The sequence below is a fragment of the Drosophila subobscura genome, chromosome E (assembly GCF_008121235.1).
Source record: "Drosophila subobscura isolate 14011-0131.10 chromosome E, UCBerk_Dsub_1.0, whole genome shotgun sequence".
Lineage (NCBI taxonomy): Eukaryota > Metazoa > Arthropoda > Insecta > Diptera > Drosophilidae > Drosophila > Drosophila subobscura.
Window position 1 is genome coordinate 18,904,727 of NC_048531.1, and position 16,993 is coordinate 18,921,719.

The 16,993-nt window shown below is 51.2% G+C and overlaps 15 protein-coding genes across 16 annotated transcripts; 8 read left to right on the top strand and 7 right to left on the bottom strand.

Annotated features, from left to right (window-relative positions):
* The first annotated feature begins 335 nt into the window (after window positions 1-335).
* LOC117890118 lies at window positions 336-1,208 on the top strand. The gene is made up of 2 exons (XM_034794791.1): window positions 336-634; window positions 698-1,208. The coding sequence occupies exons 1-2, from the start codon at window positions 367-369 to the stop codon at window positions 1,159-1,161; spliced, it is 732 nt and encodes a 243-aa protein (XP_034650682.1). The 5' UTR covers window positions 336-366; the 3' UTR covers window positions 1,162-1,208.
* A 21-nt stretch (window positions 1,209-1,229) lies between these two features.
* Window positions 1,230-1,939, bottom strand: LOC117890119. The gene is made up of 2 exons (XM_034794792.1): window positions 1,727-1,939; window positions 1,230-1,661 (listed from the first exon to the last, which is right to left on the bottom strand). The coding sequence occupies exons 1-2, from the start codon at window positions 1,903-1,905 to the stop codon at window positions 1,283-1,285; spliced, it is 558 nt and encodes a 185-aa protein (XP_034650683.1). The 5' UTR covers window positions 1,906-1,939; the 3' UTR covers window positions 1,230-1,282.
* Window positions 1,940-2,071: 132 nt separating this feature from the next.
* On the bottom strand, window positions 2,072-2,357 carry LOC117890565. The gene has a single exon (XM_034795499.1). The coding sequence runs from the start codon at window positions 2,305-2,307 to the stop codon at window positions 2,122-2,124; it is 186 nt and encodes a 61-aa protein (XP_034651390.1). The 5' UTR covers window positions 2,308-2,357; the 3' UTR covers window positions 2,072-2,121.
* A 189-nt stretch (window positions 2,358-2,546) lies between these two features.
* Window positions 2,547-3,034, bottom strand: LOC117890840. The gene is made up of 2 exons (XM_034795924.1): window positions 2,750-3,034; window positions 2,547-2,691 (listed from the first exon to the last, which is right to left on the bottom strand). The coding sequence occupies exons 1-2, from the start codon at window positions 3,001-3,003 to the stop codon at window positions 2,550-2,552; spliced, it is 396 nt and encodes a 131-aa protein (XP_034651815.1). The 5' UTR covers window positions 3,004-3,034; the 3' UTR covers window positions 2,547-2,549.
* A 129-nt stretch (window positions 3,035-3,163) lies between these two features.
* Window positions 3,164-3,836, bottom strand: LOC117890839. The gene is made up of 2 exons (XM_034795923.1): window positions 3,449-3,836; window positions 3,164-3,382 (listed from the first exon to the last, which is right to left on the bottom strand). The coding sequence occupies exons 1-2, from the start codon at window positions 3,790-3,792 to the stop codon at window positions 3,256-3,258; spliced, it is 471 nt and encodes a 156-aa protein (XP_034651814.1). The 5' UTR covers window positions 3,793-3,836; the 3' UTR covers window positions 3,164-3,255.
* A 558-nt stretch (window positions 3,837-4,394) lies between these two features.
* On the top strand, window positions 4,395-6,449 carry LOC117890838 (probable cytochrome P450 6d2). Its single transcript, XM_034795921.1, has 4 exons — window positions 4,395-5,288; window positions 5,348-5,793; window positions 5,846-6,094; window positions 6,169-6,449. Exons 1-4 carry the CDS (start codon window positions 4,594-4,596, stop codon window positions 6,330-6,332), a joined length of 1,554 nt encoding a protein of 517 aa, XP_034651812.1. The 5' UTR covers window positions 4,395-4,593; the 3' UTR covers window positions 6,333-6,449.
* Window positions 6,450-6,843: 394 nt separating this feature from the next.
* LOC117889916 lies at window positions 6,844-7,416 on the bottom strand. The gene is made up of 2 exons (XM_034794441.1): window positions 7,185-7,416; window positions 6,844-7,118 (listed from the first exon to the last, which is right to left on the bottom strand). The coding sequence occupies exons 1-2, from the start codon at window positions 7,394-7,396 to the stop codon at window positions 6,881-6,883; spliced, it is 450 nt and encodes a 149-aa protein (XP_034650332.1). The 5' UTR covers window positions 7,397-7,416; the 3' UTR covers window positions 6,844-6,880.
* A 10-nt stretch (window positions 7,417-7,426) lies between these two features.
* LOC117889927 (lipopolysaccharide-induced tumor necrosis factor-alpha factor homolog) lies at window positions 7,427-13,859 on the top strand. 2 transcript variants are annotated; one of them, XM_034794453.1, is made up of 3 exons: window positions 7,427-7,435; window positions 13,437-13,575; window positions 13,640-13,858. In XM_034794453.1, exons 2-3 carry the CDS (start codon window positions 13,445-13,447, stop codon window positions 13,740-13,742), a joined length of 234 nt encoding a protein of 77 aa, XP_034650344.1. In that variant the 5' UTR covers window positions 7,427-7,435; window positions 13,437-13,444; the 3' UTR covers window positions 13,743-13,858. The 2 variants fall into 2 exon arrangements, with proteins under 2 accessions (XP_034650344.1, XP_034650345.1); XM_034794454.1 differs by lacking the exon at window positions 7,427-7,435 and adding an exon at window positions 12,666-12,798 and having other exon boundaries at window positions 13,430-13,575; window positions 13,640-13,859.
* On the bottom strand, window positions 7,618-8,097 carry LOC117889919. The gene is made up of 2 exons (XM_034794445.1): window positions 7,830-8,097; window positions 7,618-7,769 (listed from the first exon to the last, which is right to left on the bottom strand). The coding sequence occupies exons 1-2, from the start codon at window positions 8,078-8,080 to the stop codon at window positions 7,649-7,651; spliced, it is 372 nt and encodes a 123-aa protein (XP_034650336.1). The 5' UTR covers window positions 8,081-8,097; the 3' UTR covers window positions 7,618-7,648.
* Window positions 8,170-9,028, bottom strand: LOC117889913. The gene is made up of 2 exons (XM_034794439.1): window positions 8,541-9,028; window positions 8,170-8,484 (listed from the first exon to the last, which is right to left on the bottom strand). The coding sequence occupies exons 1-2, from the start codon at window positions 8,924-8,926 to the stop codon at window positions 8,373-8,375; spliced, it is 498 nt and encodes a 165-aa protein (XP_034650330.1). The 5' UTR covers window positions 8,927-9,028; the 3' UTR covers window positions 8,170-8,372.
* LOC117889920 (lipopolysaccharide-induced tumor necrosis factor-alpha factor homolog) lies at window positions 9,791-10,679 on the top strand. Its single transcript, XM_034794446.1, has 2 exons — window positions 9,791-10,169; window positions 10,568-10,679. Exons 1-2 carry the CDS (start codon window positions 9,883-9,885, stop codon window positions 10,668-10,670), a joined length of 390 nt encoding a protein of 129 aa, XP_034650337.1. The 5' UTR covers window positions 9,791-9,882; the 3' UTR covers window positions 10,671-10,679.
* Window positions 10,979-11,546, top strand: LOC117889924 (lipopolysaccharide-induced tumor necrosis factor-alpha factor homolog). Its single transcript, XM_034794449.1, has 2 exons — window positions 10,979-11,321; window positions 11,383-11,546. Exons 1-2 carry the CDS (start codon window positions 11,068-11,070, stop codon window positions 11,483-11,485), a joined length of 357 nt encoding a protein of 118 aa, XP_034650340.1. The 5' UTR covers window positions 10,979-11,067; the 3' UTR covers window positions 11,486-11,546.
* Window positions 11,682-12,503, top strand: LOC117889921 (lipopolysaccharide-induced tumor necrosis factor-alpha factor homolog). The gene is made up of 2 exons (XM_034794447.1): window positions 11,682-12,120; window positions 12,223-12,503. The coding sequence occupies exons 1-2, from the start codon at window positions 11,828-11,830 to the stop codon at window positions 12,317-12,319; spliced, it is 390 nt and encodes a 129-aa protein (XP_034650338.1). The 5' UTR covers window positions 11,682-11,827; the 3' UTR covers window positions 12,320-12,503.
* Window positions 13,860-14,790: 931 nt separating the features above from the next.
* Window positions 14,791-15,462, top strand: LOC117889926 (lipopolysaccharide-induced tumor necrosis factor-alpha factor homolog). Its single transcript, XM_034794452.1, has 3 exons — window positions 14,791-14,954; window positions 15,013-15,142; window positions 15,199-15,462. Exons 1-3 carry the CDS (start codon window positions 14,849-14,851, stop codon window positions 15,299-15,301), a joined length of 339 nt encoding a protein of 112 aa, XP_034650343.1. The 5' UTR covers window positions 14,791-14,848; the 3' UTR covers window positions 15,302-15,462.
* A 42-nt stretch (window positions 15,463-15,504) lies between these two features.
* On the top strand, window positions 15,505-16,059 carry LOC117889923. Its single transcript, XM_034794448.1, has 2 exons — window positions 15,505-15,820; window positions 15,891-16,059. The coding sequence occupies exons 1-2, from the start codon at window positions 15,588-15,590 to the stop codon at window positions 16,024-16,026; spliced, it is 369 nt and encodes a 122-aa protein (XP_034650339.1). The 5' UTR covers window positions 15,505-15,587; the 3' UTR covers window positions 16,027-16,059.
* Window positions 16,060-16,993: the final 934 nt, after the last annotated feature.

Consider the following 16,993-nt stretch of genomic DNA (forward strand, 5'->3'; position numbering starts at 1 on the left):
GAGCATGGGATCCAGTGGATATAAGGGAAACTCCGTGGCACATATTGCTTGTAGTTTGTGGCAAACACATTAAGGATTGGATTGAGGAATATTTAATATACTTATGGACAGATAAGGTGAAGGCTTTTGCCATTTTGTGTTCAGCTTTGGGGGAGGTGGAGGGGTAATGTGATTGATTCGAACACCTTGCGAGGCAACAGCCTCCAGCTACCCACTCCAAACTGAGGCGCTTTGTTTGCTTTGGGATTCTGGTTAACCAAGGCAAAGGTTTTGCCAGCCTTAGAAGTACTTCCAATCCCTAGCACCCCCTGCTAGTCTACTCACTTTCCAGTAACAAATCAAAAATACATTCATTAAAATCAAGTTATGGCCGCAAAACAGGAACAACAAACGGGAATGCGAACGATGCGCTGCCTGCGGTGCCTGCAGGTGGTGGAGTGTTCGCGCTACGACACCGATGCGCTGCTCACACACATCAAGGACAATCATCCCGAGATCTTCGAGCAGGACAATGATAAGGTCAAGAACCTGTACAAGCTGGCCGCCGAGCATGGGGTGAGTGAGGAGCGGGTGTCCCAGATTGGCAAGATGACGGGCATGACCGAGGCGCAGATGGCCGATGAGGCGGAGCGTTGTAAGTGGCGAGGCGATAGTTGGATTAAGGATGAAGTGCCATCTCTAACTGGGTTCATTGCAGACATTGCAAAGCACCCGAGCAGCGGTGGATCCAAAGCAGAGGTTTCCGCAGAGCAGCAATCGGTAGGCAGCAGCAAGCAACGCGAATGCGCGGCAGCCAAGGCAAAGGCCAATGCCAAAGCCGCTGACAAGACCCCGAATGGCCGACGGCAGTGCTATCGGGCATCGATTGAGCGCTGGATACCGGTGGATGGGTGCCTCTACTGTCCCAGCTGCGGCACGAGTCGCCGGCCGGTGGTCAAGTCCAGGACGGAGGTGATTACCAGCACAGGCTGTGCCGCGTCGTGCGTGATCAGCTGCTGGCCGCTCTGCTTCCTGCCCTGCCTCGTGCCGCCCGAGAACCGCGAGTACCTGTACTGCTCCAACTGCAAGACCTTCCTGGGCATCTACGATCGCGAGAAGAACTGCGTCAAGCCCAGCAAGGAGTTTGTGCCCAGCTCCTGTGTCTGTCCCAAGACTTCGTAGCCACCTAACTGTTTATTGTATGTGTGCGTTTCAAATTGTTTGTGTGATTAATTATATTTCAAGAGAAAGAGCGCGAGAGAGAGCTTTCGTGTGAGCTTTCGCTTAGTCGATGCAGCAACCACTATTGCCCGTCCGTTGCAACGGTGAGCACAACGGTTTGTGTTTGCGTTTGTTTTTGCATTTGTGCTTGCTTTTGTGCGTACACTTGCAGCCGGGCGTGTGTTTCATCGGCATCCTTGTAGGCCTGTTGCTTCACTAGCTCCGCCAGCTGGTCCCGCGACTTGGCAGCCCGCTTGGCCAGCACCTTTTCGCGCGATTTCTGGGCACGCTCGGCACAGTCCTTGGGACGGGTCTTCAGCGTCATGTCGTCCACGGCCGCCTTGCGTTTGGCCGACTTGGAGAGGCATCGCTCAGTGCAGCCGATGGCCACAAATCGTCCGATGAAGCAGCCGCACTGGGCGCAGTAATGATTGATGTCCGTTCGGCCAGTCCACTTTTTGCTGCAGGAAGAGAGCGTTCCAAAGATTAGAAAGATGAGATGACACCCCTCCAGCACCACACCCACCAGAGATTGGTGCAGCCGAGGAAGCGCTGCAGACAGGTAACAGCCTCCAGCTGAACGACGCTCCACTCGGAGCGCTGGCAGGCGGGACAGTGGATCCATGTGGACTCGGGTTTCAGGTGGCCCACCTGCTGCTTGGGCGCTATGCTAATGGCTATGACCTGAGGCTCTTCCATTCCCATCTTGTGCTTTCCAACGCTGACCGCCGACTGACGGAATGCGAACGGAATGGAAAAGAGAGCCGCAGGTGGAAGAGCGAGCGCTCAATCGCTCTCTTAACTGTACACATGTTGAGGCGTTGGTCTGGTAATTAAGTGGACGCGTGGAACACATTGAATAGATCTCAGATCTCATCTCTTTATTGCACTTGTATGTTACATGATGTGTGTGAGACTTCCCTATAGCTGGGGCCTGCGGTACACGCCCAAGTACTCGCCACAGGCACCGCAATGGTGCCGCTTCGTGCAGCAGCGCAGCCAGGAGCGGACCACACGCGTCTTGGCCTTGGTGCCGCAGTGTGGGCAGGTGATCTCGTTGGGGCCAGGTCCGACGGCAAAGTAAACGGGCAACAGATCCTGTGACATGGTAAATGAACGATAGATGGAGATCTGGACGGGTCCAAAAGCAAACGTAGACTGAAACCAGCGAAGAGAAATGATGGCCAGCTATGCCGCAAAACAGCAAAGAGAGAGCCAAAGAGAGCCCAAGAGAGAGATCTTGCGAGTGATTCGATTTTATTTCTGTTTTGATGTGGGGATCGTGGGTGGTGCTTTTTTTTGGTTTTTGGTTGCTAGCAGAAATGCGAAATAGCTGAAATATTTGTGGGCTATTTGGTTGCCTTCAGCTTGAGTGGCGCCCGCCGCTTCATGCTGCGGCCAAAGTAGCAGCCACAGTTGCCGCAGTAATGACTCCGATCCGTCTGCTTGCAGGGCACATAGTAGTTGAAGCAGCAGCAACAGCAGCAGGTCCTGCAATAAAAGGATTCAAGATTAACTCGCATGAATAGCTGAGCTGTCTGAAACCTACACGAAGAGACAGCCGAATATGCGATTGAGCTCGCTGGCCCACCACTTGAGATCGTTCTGCACCACACTCTGATCCTGGACACCGCAGGCGGGACACTTAATGGCCACCGACTCGTGGGGCAGATTGAGAAAGGTGCCCGCCAGGGGTGTGGCGAAGTTATCATAGATCTTGCGCTCCTTCCGATCCTCCAGTGCCTTGGCGGCCGCCGCCTCGGCCACCTGCGCCGTTTCCGTCTCTGTCAGTGGCGTCGACATCGTTGGGTTGGTCCGTACTCGCAGTCGAAACTGAAACCGATTCGTGGCCCCAGCGATCGGACAACCTGTTCGGTGTGGCCAACACAAAAAGAGAGACGAACGCGAAGAGAGCCAGCGAATGGAGGGAAAAGAGAGAGAGAGAGAGCGAGCCGCTAGATGATTTATTTGAACTTTTCTTTAATTGAGTTAGATGCGTAATAGAATTAGATGTGAAAATATTTGGCATTAATTCCATTTTAATTGGTCCAGCGACTACTTGGCCTTGCGCTGGATCCCCACCTTGCCGCCGCAGTGGCTGCAGTAGACGCCTTTGGTGGTCCACTCCCGGTTGCAGCCGCACCAGGTGCACACGCAGCAGATCCAGAAGAGCGGGAAGATGCTGCAACACAAAAGGGTGGAGTGGCAGATGGGAAATGTATCATGGGGGGGGACCCCTCATCCTCACCAGGAGAGCAGGCTGAGGCAGCAACTGGCATCCTTGCAACTGGCCGCCCGCATCACGGCCGCCTCGCTCCTCTCGCGGCACAGCGGACACAGCAGCTTGTAGGTGGAGGGGCCGACGGCATAGTACCGCAAGCGAGGCTGCTGGACTGCAGGCGGAGCAGCTGCCTCCAGCTGGGAGAGCACTGTGACCTTCTCGCAGCTCTGATCATCAATGTACGGCACCAGGGAGGCCTGATGACCCTCCACTACCACGTGGGCAATGACATTACCGGCCCGCTCCTCACCCGTGCGCGCAGGCAGCAGCCTGACTTTCAATCTCTCCACTGGCTGGTATTGCTGTTCCATTGTAACTGTTTGGGCCAGAGGCCGACCATCGATTGCTGACCTCCGCCAGAGCAGAGCAACGACATCCAGCGGAGCGTTCGTCGGAGTCGCATGTGCCTTAAGAGAGCAGCTGTGAGAAAAGCTTAAGAGCGGCGGTACAGAGAGAGAGAGAGCGGGAGCGAGCAACGTAGTTCATATATGTATGTGCACATGTGTGCTCCGTGATGCTATGATGTCATCGGCAGTCGCGCAGAACCAGATCTGAATAGGCGCATTCTTTTGTTTTTCCAATAAGTGGAGCAATTTGTCGGATAAACATATTGCATATTTCATCAGCAGCCATCTTTCTACGCACTGGAAAAAAGGGCATAGAAAAATAATTAATATGTTCGTTTTCTTAGAGTGGGTGGAAGACTTTTGCAATTCAGTGTTTATTGCTAACTGAGCGTCTGTTTTCGAGAGCGATTTCGTTTAACTGTTGTTTTGATTCGCTTTGTTTTTGTCGCTCCGCTTGCTGGCGTTGCTCTGCTCTGGAACTGGAACAGGAGATTAAGGAGAGAGTGCAGGTCAGGCTGTTACCTGCGCGCACGGCTGACCATCACACGTACACATGCTGCAGTGCAGCCGAAGTTTCCAGTCCCGCGCGGCGCTCTTCCAGCAATATTCCAACAATGCGAAAGTTTTGTTGCGTTTTATCGCTCGTTCGCCAAAGCTTTTTTGAGGCGTGGCCAGCACAGTAAATAGAACCTGCAGTAGAGAGGTGCTCCCCGTACACCACGGATTTAGATTTCGCAACGAATATTGTAACTGAAAGAGCTTAGGATGTGGGCTGTTGTGTTGGCACTGTTGAGCCTGATAACGGCACTGCTGTACCAGTTTGTGCGACGGCACTACAGCAGCTGGCAGAGGTTGGGCGTGGATGAGGAGCCAGCCAAGATCCCAATGGGCATACTGGACACTGTGATGAAGCAGGAGAGGAGTCTGGGCATGGCCCTCAGCGACATATACAAGCGGCACGAGGGCAAGATCGTTGGCATCTATTTGATAAACAAGCGGAGTATTTTGGTGAGAGATGCGGAGCTGGCGCGGCAGATCATGACCAGCGACTTTGCCAGCTTCCACGATCGCGGCGTCTATGTGGACGAGCAGAACGATCCGCTGTCCGCGAATCTCTTCAATCTGAGGGGCGCCTCGTGGCGTAACCTGCGCAACAAGCTAACGCCATCGTTCTCGTCCGGCAAGATCAAGGGAATGTTCGGCACGATCGACGATGTGGGCGACAAGTTGGTGCAGCATTTGAAGGGTGTGCTGGAGGAGGCGGGGCCCAACAGCGAAGTCGAGATGAAGGAGCTGATGACCACCTATGCGGTGGACATCATTGGATCGGTGATCTTTGGCCTGGAGATCGACAGCTTCAGCAATCCCAACAACGAGTTCCGGGCCATCAGCAGCGAGGAGGCTCGGAGCAAATCTCTTTTGCTCAAGATCCATAACATGGCCATGTTCATTTGTCCACCGTGAGTGACAGTCTGCAATCTTTGCAAACATTTCTACACAATTCCCGACTCATCCACAGCATTGCCAAGCTGATGAACCGCCTGGGGTATGAGAGCTCCATCCTCACCGCTCTCCGGGACATGATGAAGCGCACCATCGAGTTCCGGGAGCGCAACAATGTGGTACGCAAGGATTTGCTGCAGCTGCTCATCCGGCTGCGCAACACAGGCAAGATCGGCGAGGATGACGACGAGGTGTGGGACATTGAGACGGCTCAGGAGGAGCTCAAGGCCATGTCCATCGAGAAGATCGCGGCACAGGCCTTCCTCTTCTACGTCGCCGGATCAGAGTCGACTGCGGCCGCGGCTGCATTCACTCTCTACGAGCTGGCCATGTACCCGGACCTGCTGAAGGAGGCACGCGACGAGCTGGACGCCGTTCTTCAGCGCCACAATATCCAGCGCACGGACAAGCTCACCTACGAGGCGGTGCAGGATCTCAAGTTCTTGGATCTCTGCCTAATGGGTGAGTGTTTCGACTCGCACTGATCGCTGCTAACATTATATCTCCCTCGCAGAGACCCTTCGCAAGTATCCTGGCCTGCCCTTCCTCAATCGAGAATGCACCGAAGACTATGCCGTGCCGGACACCGGTCACACCATCACCAAGGGCACACCCATTCTGATCTCGCTATTTGGCATTCATCGGGACCCTGTTTATTTCCCCAATCCCGAGGGCTACGATCCGCACCGCTTCGATGCTTCTAACATGAACTACAACCAGGCAGCCTACATGCCCTTTGGCGAGGGTCCCAGGCACTGCATTGGTGAGGATTCAGATTGTAATTCTAGATTACGCTTGTTCTAGGGGGTTATATCTGTTTCGATGCTCTTTTCACAGCTCTACGCATGGGTAAGGTCAACTCCAAGGTGGCAGTGGCCAAGATTCTGGCCAATTTTGATCTGGTTCAAGCACCCCGCAAGGAGGTGGAATTCCGTTTCGATGCTGCTCCCGTTATGGTGCCCAAGGAGGGCCTGAAATTACGTTTGAACATACGAAAGTAGGAAGTGGAGTAAATGTGTAACTAATCCTAACGTTACGTAATGAATTACGCTTCGCTTACTTTCATATCTCTCTTAAATAAACAATGCGAATTATCAACTGTCCACAAACAAACATAAGCTTGAGCTGTGAGCTTTTTCCCTCCCAAGTGTCGCTCTCTCTCTCTCTCTCTCTCTCTCCCTCTCTCTGCAGCTATTTAGCTTAAGGTGGTTTTCGTGGTGCAACGGTTTCCACACAGAATTTTGCATGTAGCTTGGAACAGACTGAGGGCAGAACGAGAGAGCCATAGCTGAAAAGCTCCATCGCGCAAATATCTAAATCTATTTAATATTCTTTGCTGCATTGTGATTGTATGTGTGAAATGAGATTGCGAGCATCACATGTACACATGCTGCAGTGTCGCGATGCATTGAGCAAAATAACCGTTAGGCCTGGATTGGAAGAGAATCGCTGCAGTGAAAATACAGTTATGCTTCGATACTGGAGAACAACTGTGGAGCAACATCTTCTATGTTAATTGTATTATAATTATTTTATTATTATTTTTCTCTCATTTGTTCGCTTGACGGTCCAGGGCCTGACGCTGCTTTCCCAGTTTCTTTTCGTCCAGTTGCTCCTTCTCCACCTTGCGGAAGCGCTGCCAACGTCCGTTGTCCTCCACTTCGCCTCTCTGCAGACGGAAGAGAGTGCGCTTGTACCAGCTCAGGGAAATGTGACGCCCAATGAAGCATCCACAGGCGCCGCAATAGTGGTTGACATCGTGCCGTCCCTCCCAGCGAATGGGATTGCTAAGCGGAGAACAAAATCGTAGACATGAGAGGCAGGGCACGTGGCATAGGGGTGGGGGCTCCTACCAGCACAGCAGAACGTTCACGCTGCAGGCGACTCTCTGCAGGCAGGTGACGGCCTCGCGCTCCACGCGCGTCGTCTGCCACTGGCGGCAGGCGGGGCACTGCAGCTGCTGCGGTTCCGTGGTCAGGTGACCCACCTGTGGCACGGCCGCGACGACGCCGTCCTCGTTCTCGTAGTCGCAGACACTGCCGTCCAGGCTCTCGGTGCTGGCCATTTCACGCACAGATCTCTACTGACAGCAGCAGCAGCAGCAGTGGGAGCGGCAGCGGCAGCGGCAGTGAATTTCAATCGAAATCTGCGTGGGTGTGGGAGAGCACGCGATGATTTTTCGGAAGAGGGAGCCAAGTGATGGGCGAATAAAAACGGGCGTTACTTGCTAGCAACAAAAAATGAGACAGCAGCTGGCCGATGGCATTTATTTATAGATCACTTGGATAATTCTAGACTCTAGAGGAACGGCGATCGGCTAAGTGGGACGCCAGTGGAAGCCCAAGTGTCCGCCGCACCTGCTGCAGAAGACCCGTTTGGTCTTGAGGCGACTCTGCAGGCAGGAGTACACAAAGGTCAGGGCGAAGATCGGAAAGCAGCTGCAAGGGGATAGGATGTTAAGAGAGAGAGAACTGCGCGAGAGAGAGAGAGAGACTCACCAGGACAGGGCGGAGAGCAAACAGCTGAGCTGGCCCAGTGCTCCAGTCATCTCCACCGTCTCCGTCTTGGAATCCTGCTGGCAGAGCGGACAGCGCACCTGGTAGCTGCTGGGGCCGATGCTGAAGAATCGCACCTGCGGCTTGCCAGCATTTCCCTCCAGCGTGGCCGTGGTGGCCGCCGAATTGTTGTCCGCCTCCAGATCCACCTCCACCTCCACCTCTTCCAATTCCTTACTCGGCTCGCTCGGCATTGCGACTGGCCCAGACAGTGGACCAAACACTTTCGGCATCGATTGAGTGCGCGACGAGCCGGCAAAAGAGATCACAGAAGAGCGAGAGGATTGTGCCAAAGAGAGTAGAGAAGAGCGGAAGAGCAGAAGATCGGACAGAAGAGAGAAACAAAGTTTTTTTGTACACTTGGGAATGTTTCATCTTCATCTCTCGCTTCGAGGTCAACAAAACTACTTAAAAATACAAATAAAAACTAAATAAAACAAACGAAAAAAACAAAGAGATCAGCGCCCCATCGATCAGAGATCATCTTCATTGCCGCTTCCAGGCACCCAAGAGATAGCCGCACTTGCCACAGATGACCTTGCAGTCGTCGTTGGAGCGTCGCATGCAGCAGGGATAGATGGGCAGCAGGGCAAAGCAGCTGCAACAAGAGGGAGGGGATAGACCATCATTGAAGGGAGGATCCCAGCTACTCACCATATGGTCAGCAGCCGCTCGAGGCGCACGCCCTGCTCGTGCAACCGCTCGTGGCACTTGGGACAGTACATCTGCCGCAGACAGCTTATGTTGGTGGCCGCCGGCGGTGGCGGTGATACCTTCTCGGCCAGCTGGCCCGTGGAGTTGGACTTCTTGCAGAAGTAAATATCCGTGCCGGGATCAATGTCCGCATAGCCATAGGGATAGCCACGATGTGGAGGCGTGCTGGCCGCCAGGAGCAGCTTGTCCAGTGCCTGGGCCGACTGCTGCTTGGCCTGGCCGCAGCTGGCATTCAGATTGATCTCCACCAGATCCGAGTGGTACTCCTCCTCCCACTGCGACGGATGATCCTCGGCCTGCACATTGAACTTCAGTTGCCGGCTCATGTTGCTGAACTGACGATCAAATATTCACTATTTGCCTATAAATTGGGTTATTTTCCAACAATTTCAATACAAAACATTCAAGACATAAAAAACATTGTTTGCTGAGCGGGGGGAAGGGCTGATGTGTTGGCCAAATAAAACCAGTTGTTCATCTGTCTTGTGTCAGGCCTCCGACGCCGCCGGCTCTGTTTGTCTAACACTATTTTCATGGCTGAAAAGTTAACGGTTAACGGCGGCTCTCTGCACTTGAATTCAAAGTCAAAGCAACCGAAAGCTCCACGAAAGCTCCAGCACATCGTTGTGAGTGGGTGGCAAGCACAGCTAACCCAATTAGGGTGGTCTCAAATATTCAGAAAAATAATAATAATAGCGGCGGCTTTGGCTGATAGTACAGGAGTTGCAGAACCAGTTGAGAATTATTTCCAAAATGGTCCCACAATGGCAATAACCTATTGGTGTAATTATTAGTAATTTCCTCGCTTTTGCATCTATCTTGAATCTCATTCCACACCTTACTACCCCTCACCGCCGCACCCAATTCTAGTTTAAGATTAAATTATAGATCGGGAGTCTTGCTCTCCCCAATGCTGCGTCAGTCTGTCAATAATTATTCATCAGAGGTACACACATAAGTGAGTACACACTGTACCAGTATGGGTGCAGGGGCAACGAGTCGAATGAATCATCATCTTCGCCGTAATACAATCGCACTTTTGCTCTCTAAATCAACTACACAATAAAAGGCAATACAGCTGCAGATTGGGATACCTTTTATGAATGCGAGTGAAAATCCCCTCGCTCTGATAAGATAATGATAGTGGTGCTTGCGGGCAAGGTTTTCTAGGCCTCCACACTCAGGCGGCTCCTCAGTGCAACGCCAACCAGCAGGCCGGACGGTACACAGAAGAGAACTTCAACGAAAACAAAACGAAAACAGAAAATAGAAAACAGAAACCATGGACAGCAAGCAGCCTCCACCGTACAGCGAGCAGAGCGGATTCACGCCGGCGCAGACCTACCAGCCAGGTGGACCCACACAGCCGCCACTGTACCCACCCATGCCACAGCCACCGCAGCAGTCCACGGTGATTATACAGACGACGACGACCTCGAATCTGGTGCCAATCGGCAGTGGGCCCACCCGCATACGCTGCCCCTCCTGCCACGCCGAGGTGCTGACCACCGTGAAGAGCACCCCCTCGGGCCGCACCCACTGCTGGGCGATGATCCTGTGCCTGTTCATGTGAGTAATGCGACGAGATCGACCCTGAAAAGTGTGTACAAGTGGAACGGATCAGCCATATCTTGTATACGTATATATTTGCTGTTCTCGAGCAGCAGGTAAATACAGTTGTACATAAAGGCACTCTCTTATCGGGAGATGCGTGTATGTGTGTTCACGAAAAGAGAGTCTGTCGAAAGCTTTTTCTGTTATCTCAAGTGGAAATGGAGTTGAGTCAGATAACAAATTGACGAACAGCCGCAGAAATAGCCAGACACGTTCCTTTCATCGATTGGAATCCACTGTGTACTACATTGGCAGATACAATTGTACCTGCCGGTCATAACTGTGAATCACTCCACCCAAAAACAATGCCCGTTACTTTACTCACACTCTCTCCATCTCTTTCTCGCAAACAGCTGCTGGCCCTGCGTGTGCCTGCCCTACTGCATGGACTCCTGTCAGAATGCCAACCACTATTGCCCCAACTGCAGCGCGTACATTGGCACCTATGAGAATTAATGTTAACTTCCATATAGTACATATCCATTAGCGTCATACTCTGTGCCAGCGCCAACTTAATCAACTGTAAATATTACTCTGTATTAGCATCACAAGAACACACATTAAACACAAGAAAGATTCCAGCTGGAACAGGAAATGCGACAACTTTTGCCATTTACTTAGTCTAACTCCTCTATGTACTACGAGTATATCCATTAGTTTTTTGTGGATCAACTTTCTGTTTGTCACTCGCTCGATAAGCCCAATCGATATTCAGGCCCTCCCTGTTCCACTGTCATTAGTGATTGCTCAACTGAACCTCCTCTATCGCCGATTAGTCAGAAGAGATAACAAGCTCTGATAGTAGCACGTTAATAAATGGCTGCCCGGAACCGTGTTCAGTGTATGTCATACCATGAACATGAACAGCACCCCGCAGGTGGTGGTAACCGCCGCAGTCTTTGAGCCTGCCGGCTCCCTGCCACCCGGCACAGTGGTGGCCACTCAGCAACCAATTGCTAGCCGAAATCCGATTGATGGCTCGCTGAAAGTTGGCTGGCAGCCGATGCAGGTTCGCTGCCCCTCCTGCCATGGTGAGGTGCAGACCAGCCTGATTACCGCCTCCACAAAGACCACCCATCTGTGCGCGCTGATACTATACATTTGCTGGTGAGTGGAAGAGTACTGGGTACACTGGAGTCTCGCAATAACAGTTCCACTCTTGTTTTAGCCTCTGGCCTTGCGTCGTCCTGCCCTACTGCTTCAACTACTGCAAGAATGTCCGGCATTACTGCCCCAATTGTGGCAACTACATAGGAACCTATTCGATCTGATATGATTCAAAATAAACAGTCAGTGAAAGCTTTTCGCTGTTGAAAGCTCAGCCAAAACGAAGAAGCAAGCGATAGATATCACATCAGACACATCGCCACCGATAGGCCTATCGATAAGCCCAGTCGATCGTCGGCACAATTTCGCTCTTTGCGCATTCCCCCACGTTCAACGTTTGTTTTCATTTCGCTTTTTGGACTCTATCCGCGTTGTGTTTTGCATTTGCATGGAGTAGAAGAGGAAGACAAAACACTCCGTTATCGTTAAGACTTTGCAGCAATTACAGTTCCGCGAGCTTTTACAGTTCTTTCGAGTATCCAGAGCGCAGTTGTTCGAGCACACAAATGGCAGACTACAGCAAGCTGGGATCGCCACCGGCGTACATGGACGAGGCAACGGCTCCACCGCATACCGAAATGAATCAGTATGCACCACAGCCAATGTATCCGCCGCTGCAGATGCCACAGCCACAGGTGGCACCGCCTCCGCAGGTGGTGCACCACACCACCACTGTTGTAGTTGAGGCCCCGGGTCAGGGCATGGTGTGCCCCAAGTGCAATGCACGTATCCGTGTGCGCACCGACTACCATCCCACGGGCAAAACCTATTGCCTGGCAGGGCTGCTCTGCCTCTTCCTGTAAGTACACACAGACACACAAACACCAAACACCAAGAGCGGTGATGAGTAATCGCGGATCGTGCTGAATAAACAAAAATTGTGCTTTTTGTTTCCCGTTAGCTGCTGGCCCTGCGTCTGCGTTCCCTGTTGCTGCAACTGCTGCTACAAGACCAGCCAGTTCTGCCCCAACTGCAACGCCTGCCTGGGCTCATTCTAAGGAAATCCTCTGGACCAGTGGACACAATGCACACAATCGACTTGTGTGCAAACATAATCATAAACATACATACATACATATATATGTACGTATATGTACATACTGACATTTGAGCATACATGAACATACTCGACGCTAGATGGCATAAGCAGAATCGTATTTCTGCACACAGTAAGCGAAAAAATAAATAAACAAAATAAATGCTTTGCTTTGCAAGCGAAGCGGATTCCATTCCGGGAATCCCGTTAAACTAAATCGCCACTCGTTGTTGTTGTTGCTTTGACTCGGGCAACATTGTTGCTGCAACACTGTTGCTGCCATCGCGTGTTCGACTGTCATTTGTTGTCTCTTGTGTGGCACCGGAACTCGGGCAATTTTCCCAATTGCGAATTTCAGATCATTTCCATTTTGGCGGCTACCAGTTTCGGATTATTTCTACTCCTAAAAGTCTACACTTGAGTGTTTGGATAAAGAAACTTGTGAGTATTGGAACATCTACTCGTAGATGCAGTGTGCAAAATCTCTGCCGGAATTCAGTTGAATTGGACCTAAGATGAGGTGTGGCAGTGTCTTGAGGTGTTGCCTCTGGCTCTAACAAGTGTAACTGAACCAAGGGGGCTAAGTAATGTAGCCAGACACACCCTTAACTCAGCCTAATGATGATAATAACGCCGCGTCGCATATGAATATAAATAGATGGTTTTTCCTTGTTGCTGTGGATTTTGGTAGGGAAAGGCAAACAAAATGGCCAAAGTTACCAGCGCCTAGTCTTGTCCGGCAGGCGGAGATGGAGATGAATAGAGTGACGGCATCCAATGGATAGCAGAGCAGACGAAGGGGTCTCCCGTATCTGGATGACATCACAGGAAGTCACGACTGGCGCTCAAAAATGGTTTTAGAGTTGAACAAAATTAGCGCAGAGATAAGGTCGCGAGCGCATGTGTCGCTGCTATGCAATTATAATTCTGTAACAGGTCTCTGGGGGTCTCTAATTCATGTTTCATGTGCAACTTCAGTGGCACGCGAGCGAGTAGTTGTCCCCACGGGACTCAAGGTCGTCGCTGCTGCAGCGAAATCAATAATCCGTTGGTTCTTCTGTCTGTCTGTCAGTCCACAGCCAGCAACATGTCCTCACCCGTCGGCCCGGAGCCCAGCAGCCTGATCTGCCCCAGCTGCCAGCAGAACGTGACCACACGCACCGAGCCGAAGGCCTCGACCAAGACGCATCTGATAGCGCTGATCATGTGTCTGACCTGGTAAGTGCCAGCGAACAGCAATCAATCCGTTGAACCTAAAGCTCTCCCAACATCCTTCTCTTAGTCTCTTTCCCTGCGCCTGCTGCCTGTACTGCACTGAGTGTGCCCGCAACACGGCACACTACTGCCCCTCCTGCAACGCCTACATTGGATCCTACGAACGTTAAACACTCCAGCCGCTGCTTTGGCTAAAGCCTTATGTTTCCGCAACATTTCTTGATGTCTGGCTTCAAAATATTTGAGTGCAAGTTTGAGCTTAGTTTTGGTACACAGCACAGCAATCACCAATAAATATTATCAGCTTGAATAGAGATTGAAGCTCGAGAGTGAGTTCTTGCCTACGCCCATGCCCTGTCCTGCTCTCCCTCTCTCTCGCGCCCTGTGTACATGTGTGAAACAATTAATTTGAGTTGCGGGCCACGCGTCGCAAATTGGAGTGCCTCCCAATGGTTGGAAATTAGTGGCTAATGGCGGGTTCTTCGTCATGGTCAGCAGGGGAACGGGGTGGGGACACGTGTCTGTCGGTTATAAAGCAAGGCTGGCCACGCTCCTGGTGGAGTACTCAGCCATGGACGTGGATCTCAAGCGTACAGCCTACCCCTATTTGGCGCCGCCGGAGCCTGTACTCCCAGTGCATTCGGGAGGAACGCTGCCAAATTCCGTTCTCGTGATCAATGGTGAGTGAATGTTGCTGGAGTCTGTGGCAGTGTTGCAATTAATCCGTTTGCAGCTGAGGCACAGCCCAAGCTGGGACCTGTTGCCCAAATCCTGTGCTGTCCGCATTGCCGTTGCACGATGGAGTCCCGCTTGGAGCCGCGCGTGACCAAGCACACGCATGCCTTTGCCTTTGCGCTCTGTCTGACGGGGTGAGTGTTGGGCAACGGCAAACGGAAGGCACCGTTATCCCTCTGCCTCTGCCTCTGCCTCTCTGTGCTTGCAGCTTGCTCTGCCTGGTGCCGCTGCCGTACTGCCTGAAGAGCTGCCAGAGCGTGGACCATTACTGCAGTCAGTGCAATCGGTTTCTGGGAAAGGCTTCCAGCTAATCTTTGGCTCATTAACACAAAGCAAAACATCAACCACATTCCACTCGCACCCACACACTTCCCTATGCCACACACACACAAACAAACACAACTTTTTTCTTGTGAAATCCAATTTGACGCGGCCCTCCGCTGGACAGCGACGACGGCGATTGAGGAAATCAGTTTCGTGACTGACATCGAACGCTTCACACATCCAACGGAAACAGTAGCCACAGAGCAGCAGCAGAATCATGGACGATAAGCACTCCACAGCGCCACCGGAATACGACCAAACTTTTAGCCGTGCACTTCCCCAGCAGGTGGTTGTGCAGCAACCAGCTCCTGTCATAATGCAGGGTGAGATTATTCCTTGAGGATTCCTCGACTTCAAACTACATTCCCGTTCGTTGTGCAGCGCCCAATGTGCTGGGCGATAGGCCGTCCATGGCCACATGCCCGAGCTGTGGTGTCCGCAGGAACACGGCCGTCACCTTTGAGCCCAGCACCAAGACGCATCTGCTGGCGGTCGGCATTTGCCTGTTGGGGTAGGTAGCGCTCAATGAAGCAACGTTTATCCACGGACTAACCCTTCTCTTGGCAGGGGCATCTGCTGCTTCTGCATTCCGTACTGCAACGACTCCTGCCAGACGGCCAAGCACACTTGCAGCAGCTGCGGTGCCTACGTGGGCTCCTACAAGAATTAGCAGGGCCGCAAGAGGACTTTTAATATCTTTTTTTTCACTTGTGTTCTCACTGTAACATATGTACACATATGTATGCATGTTTTTATGTACACAAATATATATTTTTGCACTTAATTATGAATAAAAATATCTCAAGCTAGCCAGCAGCATTCCAATTCCAAGTCAAGCCTTATCAGCAGAGCTCCCGACACTTCTCGGTATCGCAGCCTGGGGACTTGAATGGAAACTGAGATTAAAATGGAAAGACGCCGGACCGGAGGCTGGCTGCAGCCTCAGTAGCGACGCGATGTTTGCTCGGAGAAGACCTGCAGGCAAAATGCGCTCTCAAGAAGTCTACAAGAGTCTCACACAGCCGCCGGAAGCTCCGACGGGTCCAAGTTCGGGTTCGGGTCCACCGCCAGAGCCTGCACCGGAAGAGGGCTGCGCCGACGACAGCTGCCCGCACTGTGATGCAGCCCCCATGGTGGGCCAGGGCCACACGAGTCGAAGTTGGTGGCATAAACTGCGTTCGACACTAGCGTGAGTATTCCTATTCATTCACAGAGTATTCACTGTATTCACTGTATTCATGGAGAGTGATTTATGGCAGGCGTCCCCTCTGCTGCTTTCGCTTTCGCTACAAATCGGTATACAAGTGCCGGTCGTGCGGCTGGCGTAGCTCCTCATCCAGATCCCCCAAAAGGTGCAGCTATGAATGCAAAACGACTGCAGGAATCGAGTCGTAAAACTGAAATTATACTACTGAAAGATGGCTATTAGTTCTGGGAGTTCCTAGCATCACACGCACCGATTACACTCGGATTACTCTGTTGCTATGATAAGATTAAGTAGAAATGGCTGTAGGACCAGAGAAAATGCTCACATTCAGGATCTTATAAAGTATATTATAGCTATATCTATATCTACATATATGCATATATGTCTAAGGTAGAGTCACTCTCAAAGTGCAAAGAGAGAGAGACATAGAGAAGCGCTGGCAAAGCTTTCCGCAACTGGTGTCACAATTTTTGCGCAGACATGTTGAGAGAAGTGTTGCATTGGGACACAAGTTGACAGAACTGTTGCATCAGAAGTCATCAGCCACATGTTGCCTATCGCGGAATTATCACGGATTGCAGCATACATTTATCAATGAGTATATAAATATGTAGAATATTTAAAAAATAAATGAAATGTAATGTGCTGCAAGCCTAATGGGCTCCATTTGTATTTCGTTCTGCCTCGAGTTCCTTCTTTGACTGAATATTTCCTATAGCTACAAGCTGCCGCCCCTACTCCTGACGCATGTGCAATCAGAAGGTGTGGGAATTGTGAAATGGGAGGATGCACTCGTCTGCACTTTGATTAGCAACTTTCGTTCTGTACTTTGGCACGTTTTTATAATGATTTTGATCAAATTAAGAGGAATAATTTGAAGAGTTGAAGAGTTATTTTTGCCCAAAGCAGCTTCGAGTTTCTTTATGCTAAAAAATTCCGATTCATATTTGATATGGAAATCCCCACAGACATTCCCAAAAAATAAATGTATGCACATAGACATGTGTACATAAATATATGTAAATGCTTTACATATAGCTAATATATACCCAAAATCCCGGGATAAAAAGCTAACCTGTTAGTGGAGCTTATGGCAACATTGTTGCACATGTTGCACACGGACTGCATGTTGCACAAATACAAGCAAAACTTTGG

Excerpts from the sequence above, each read along its gene's own strand:
- LOC117890118 (XM_034794791.1), top strand. The coding sequence starts at position 367 with ATGGCCGCAAAACAGGAACAACAAACGGGAATGCGAACGATGCGCTGC. Across the intron at positions 635-697 it reads GGCCGATGAGGCGGAGCGTT|ACATTGCAAAGCACCCGAGC; the intron begins GTAAGTGGCGAG and ends GGTTCATTGCAG.
- LOC117890119 (XM_034794792.1), bottom strand. The coding sequence starts at position 1,905 with ATGGGAATGGAAGAGCCTCAGGTCATAGCCATTAGCATAGCGCCCAAG. Across the intron at positions 1,662-1,726 it reads CTCGGCTGCACCAATCTCTG|CAAAAAGTGGACTGGCCGAA; the intron begins GTGGGTGTGGTG and ends CTCTTCCTGCAG.
- LOC117890565 (XM_034795499.1), bottom strand. The coding sequence starts at position 2,307 with ATGTCACAGGATCTGTTGCCCGTTTACTTTGCCGTCGGACCTGGCCCC.
- LOC117890840 (XM_034795924.1), bottom strand. The coding sequence starts at position 3,003 with ATGTCGACGCCACTGACAGAGACGGAAACGGCGCAGGTGGCCGAGGCG. Across the intron at positions 2,692-2,749 it reads ATATTCGGCTGTCTCTTCGT|GACCTGCTGCTGTTGCTGCT; the intron begins GTAGGTTTCAGA and ends CTTTTATTGCAG.
- LOC117890839 (XM_034795923.1), bottom strand. The coding sequence starts at position 3,792 with ATGGAACAGCAATACCAGCCAGTGGAGAGATTGAAAGTCAGGCTGCTG. Across the intron at positions 3,383-3,448 it reads TGCCTCAGCCTGCTCTCCTG|CATCTTCCCGCTCTTCTGGA; the intron begins GTGAGGATGAGG and ends TTTGTGTTGCAG.
- LOC117890838 (XM_034795921.1), top strand. The coding sequence starts at position 4,594 with ATGTGGGCTGTTGTGTTGGCACTGTTGAGCCTGATAACGGCACTGCTG. Across the intron at positions 5,289-5,347 it reads GCCATGTTCATTTGTCCACC|CATTGCCAAGCTGATGAACC; the intron begins GTGAGTGACAGT and ends ACTCATCCACAG. Across the intron at positions 5,794-5,845 it reads CTTGGATCTCTGCCTAATGG|AGACCCTTCGCAAGTATCCT; the intron begins GTGAGTGTTTCG and ends TCTCCCTCGCAG.
- LOC117889916 (XM_034794441.1), bottom strand. The coding sequence starts at position 7,396 with ATGGCCAGCACCGAGAGCCTGGACGGCAGTGTCTGCGACTACGAGAAC. Across the intron at positions 7,119-7,184 it reads GTGAACGTTCTGCTGTGCTG|CAATCCCATTCGCTGGGAGG; the intron begins GTAGGAGCCCCC and ends TTCTCCGCTTAG.
- LOC117889919 (XM_034794445.1), bottom strand. The coding sequence starts at position 8,080 with ATGCCGAGCGAGCCGAGTAAGGAATTGGAAGAGGTGGAGGTGGAGGTG. Across the intron at positions 7,770-7,829 it reads TTGCTCTCCGCCCTGTCCTG|CTGCTTTCCGATCTTCGCCC; the intron begins GTGAGTCTCTCT and ends ATCCCCTTGCAG.
- LOC117889913 (XM_034794439.1), bottom strand. The coding sequence starts at position 8,926 with ATGAGCCGGCAACTGAAGTTCAATGTGCAGGCCGAGGATCATCCGTCG. Across the intron at positions 8,485-8,540 it reads GAGCGGCTGCTGACCATATG|CTGCTTTGCCCTGCTGCCCA; the intron begins GTGAGTAGCTGG and ends CTCTTGTTGCAG.
- LOC117889920 (XM_034794446.1), top strand. The coding sequence starts at position 9,883 with ATGGACAGCAAGCAGCCTCCACCGTACAGCGAGCAGAGCGGATTCACG. Across the intron at positions 10,170-10,567 it reads ATGATCCTGTGCCTGTTCAT|CTGCTGGCCCTGCGTGTGCC; the intron begins GTGAGTAATGCG and ends TCTCGCAAACAG.
- LOC117889924 (XM_034794449.1), top strand. The coding sequence starts at position 11,068 with ATGAACATGAACAGCACCCCGCAGGTGGTGGTAACCGCCGCAGTCTTT. Across the intron at positions 11,322-11,382 it reads CTGATACTATACATTTGCTG|CCTCTGGCCTTGCGTCGTCC; the intron begins GTGAGTGGAAGA and ends CTCTTGTTTTAG.
- LOC117889921 (XM_034794447.1), top strand. The coding sequence starts at position 11,828 with ATGGCAGACTACAGCAAGCTGGGATCGCCACCGGCGTACATGGACGAG. Across the intron at positions 12,121-12,222 it reads GGGCTGCTCTGCCTCTTCCT|CTGCTGGCCCTGCGTCTGCG; the intron begins GTAAGTACACAC and ends GTTTCCCGTTAG.
- LOC117889927 (XM_034794453.1), top strand. The coding sequence starts at position 13,445 with ATGTCCTCACCCGTCGGCCCGGAGCCCAGCAGCCTGATCTGCCCCAGC. Across the intron at positions 13,576-13,639 it reads CTGATCATGTGTCTGACCTG|TCTCTTTCCCTGCGCCTGCT; the intron begins GTAAGTGCCAGC and ends TCCTTCTCTTAG.
- LOC117889926 (XM_034794452.1), top strand. The coding sequence starts at position 14,849 with ATGGACGATAAGCACTCCACAGCGCCACCGGAATACGACCAAACTTTT. Across the intron at positions 14,955-15,012 it reads AGCTCCTGTCATAATGCAGG|CGCCCAATGTGCTGGGCGAT; the intron begins GTGAGATTATTC and ends TTCGTTGTGCAG. Across the intron at positions 15,143-15,198 it reads GTCGGCATTTGCCTGTTGGG|GGGCATCTGCTGCTTCTGCA; the intron begins GTAGGTAGCGCT and ends TTCTCTTGGCAG.
- LOC117889923 (XM_034794448.1), top strand. The coding sequence starts at position 15,588 with ATGTTTGCTCGGAGAAGACCTGCAGGCAAAATGCGCTCTCAAGAAGTC. Across the intron at positions 15,821-15,890 it reads AAACTGCGTTCGACACTAGC|GCGTCCCCTCTGCTGCTTTC; the intron begins GTGAGTATTCCT and ends GATTTATGGCAG.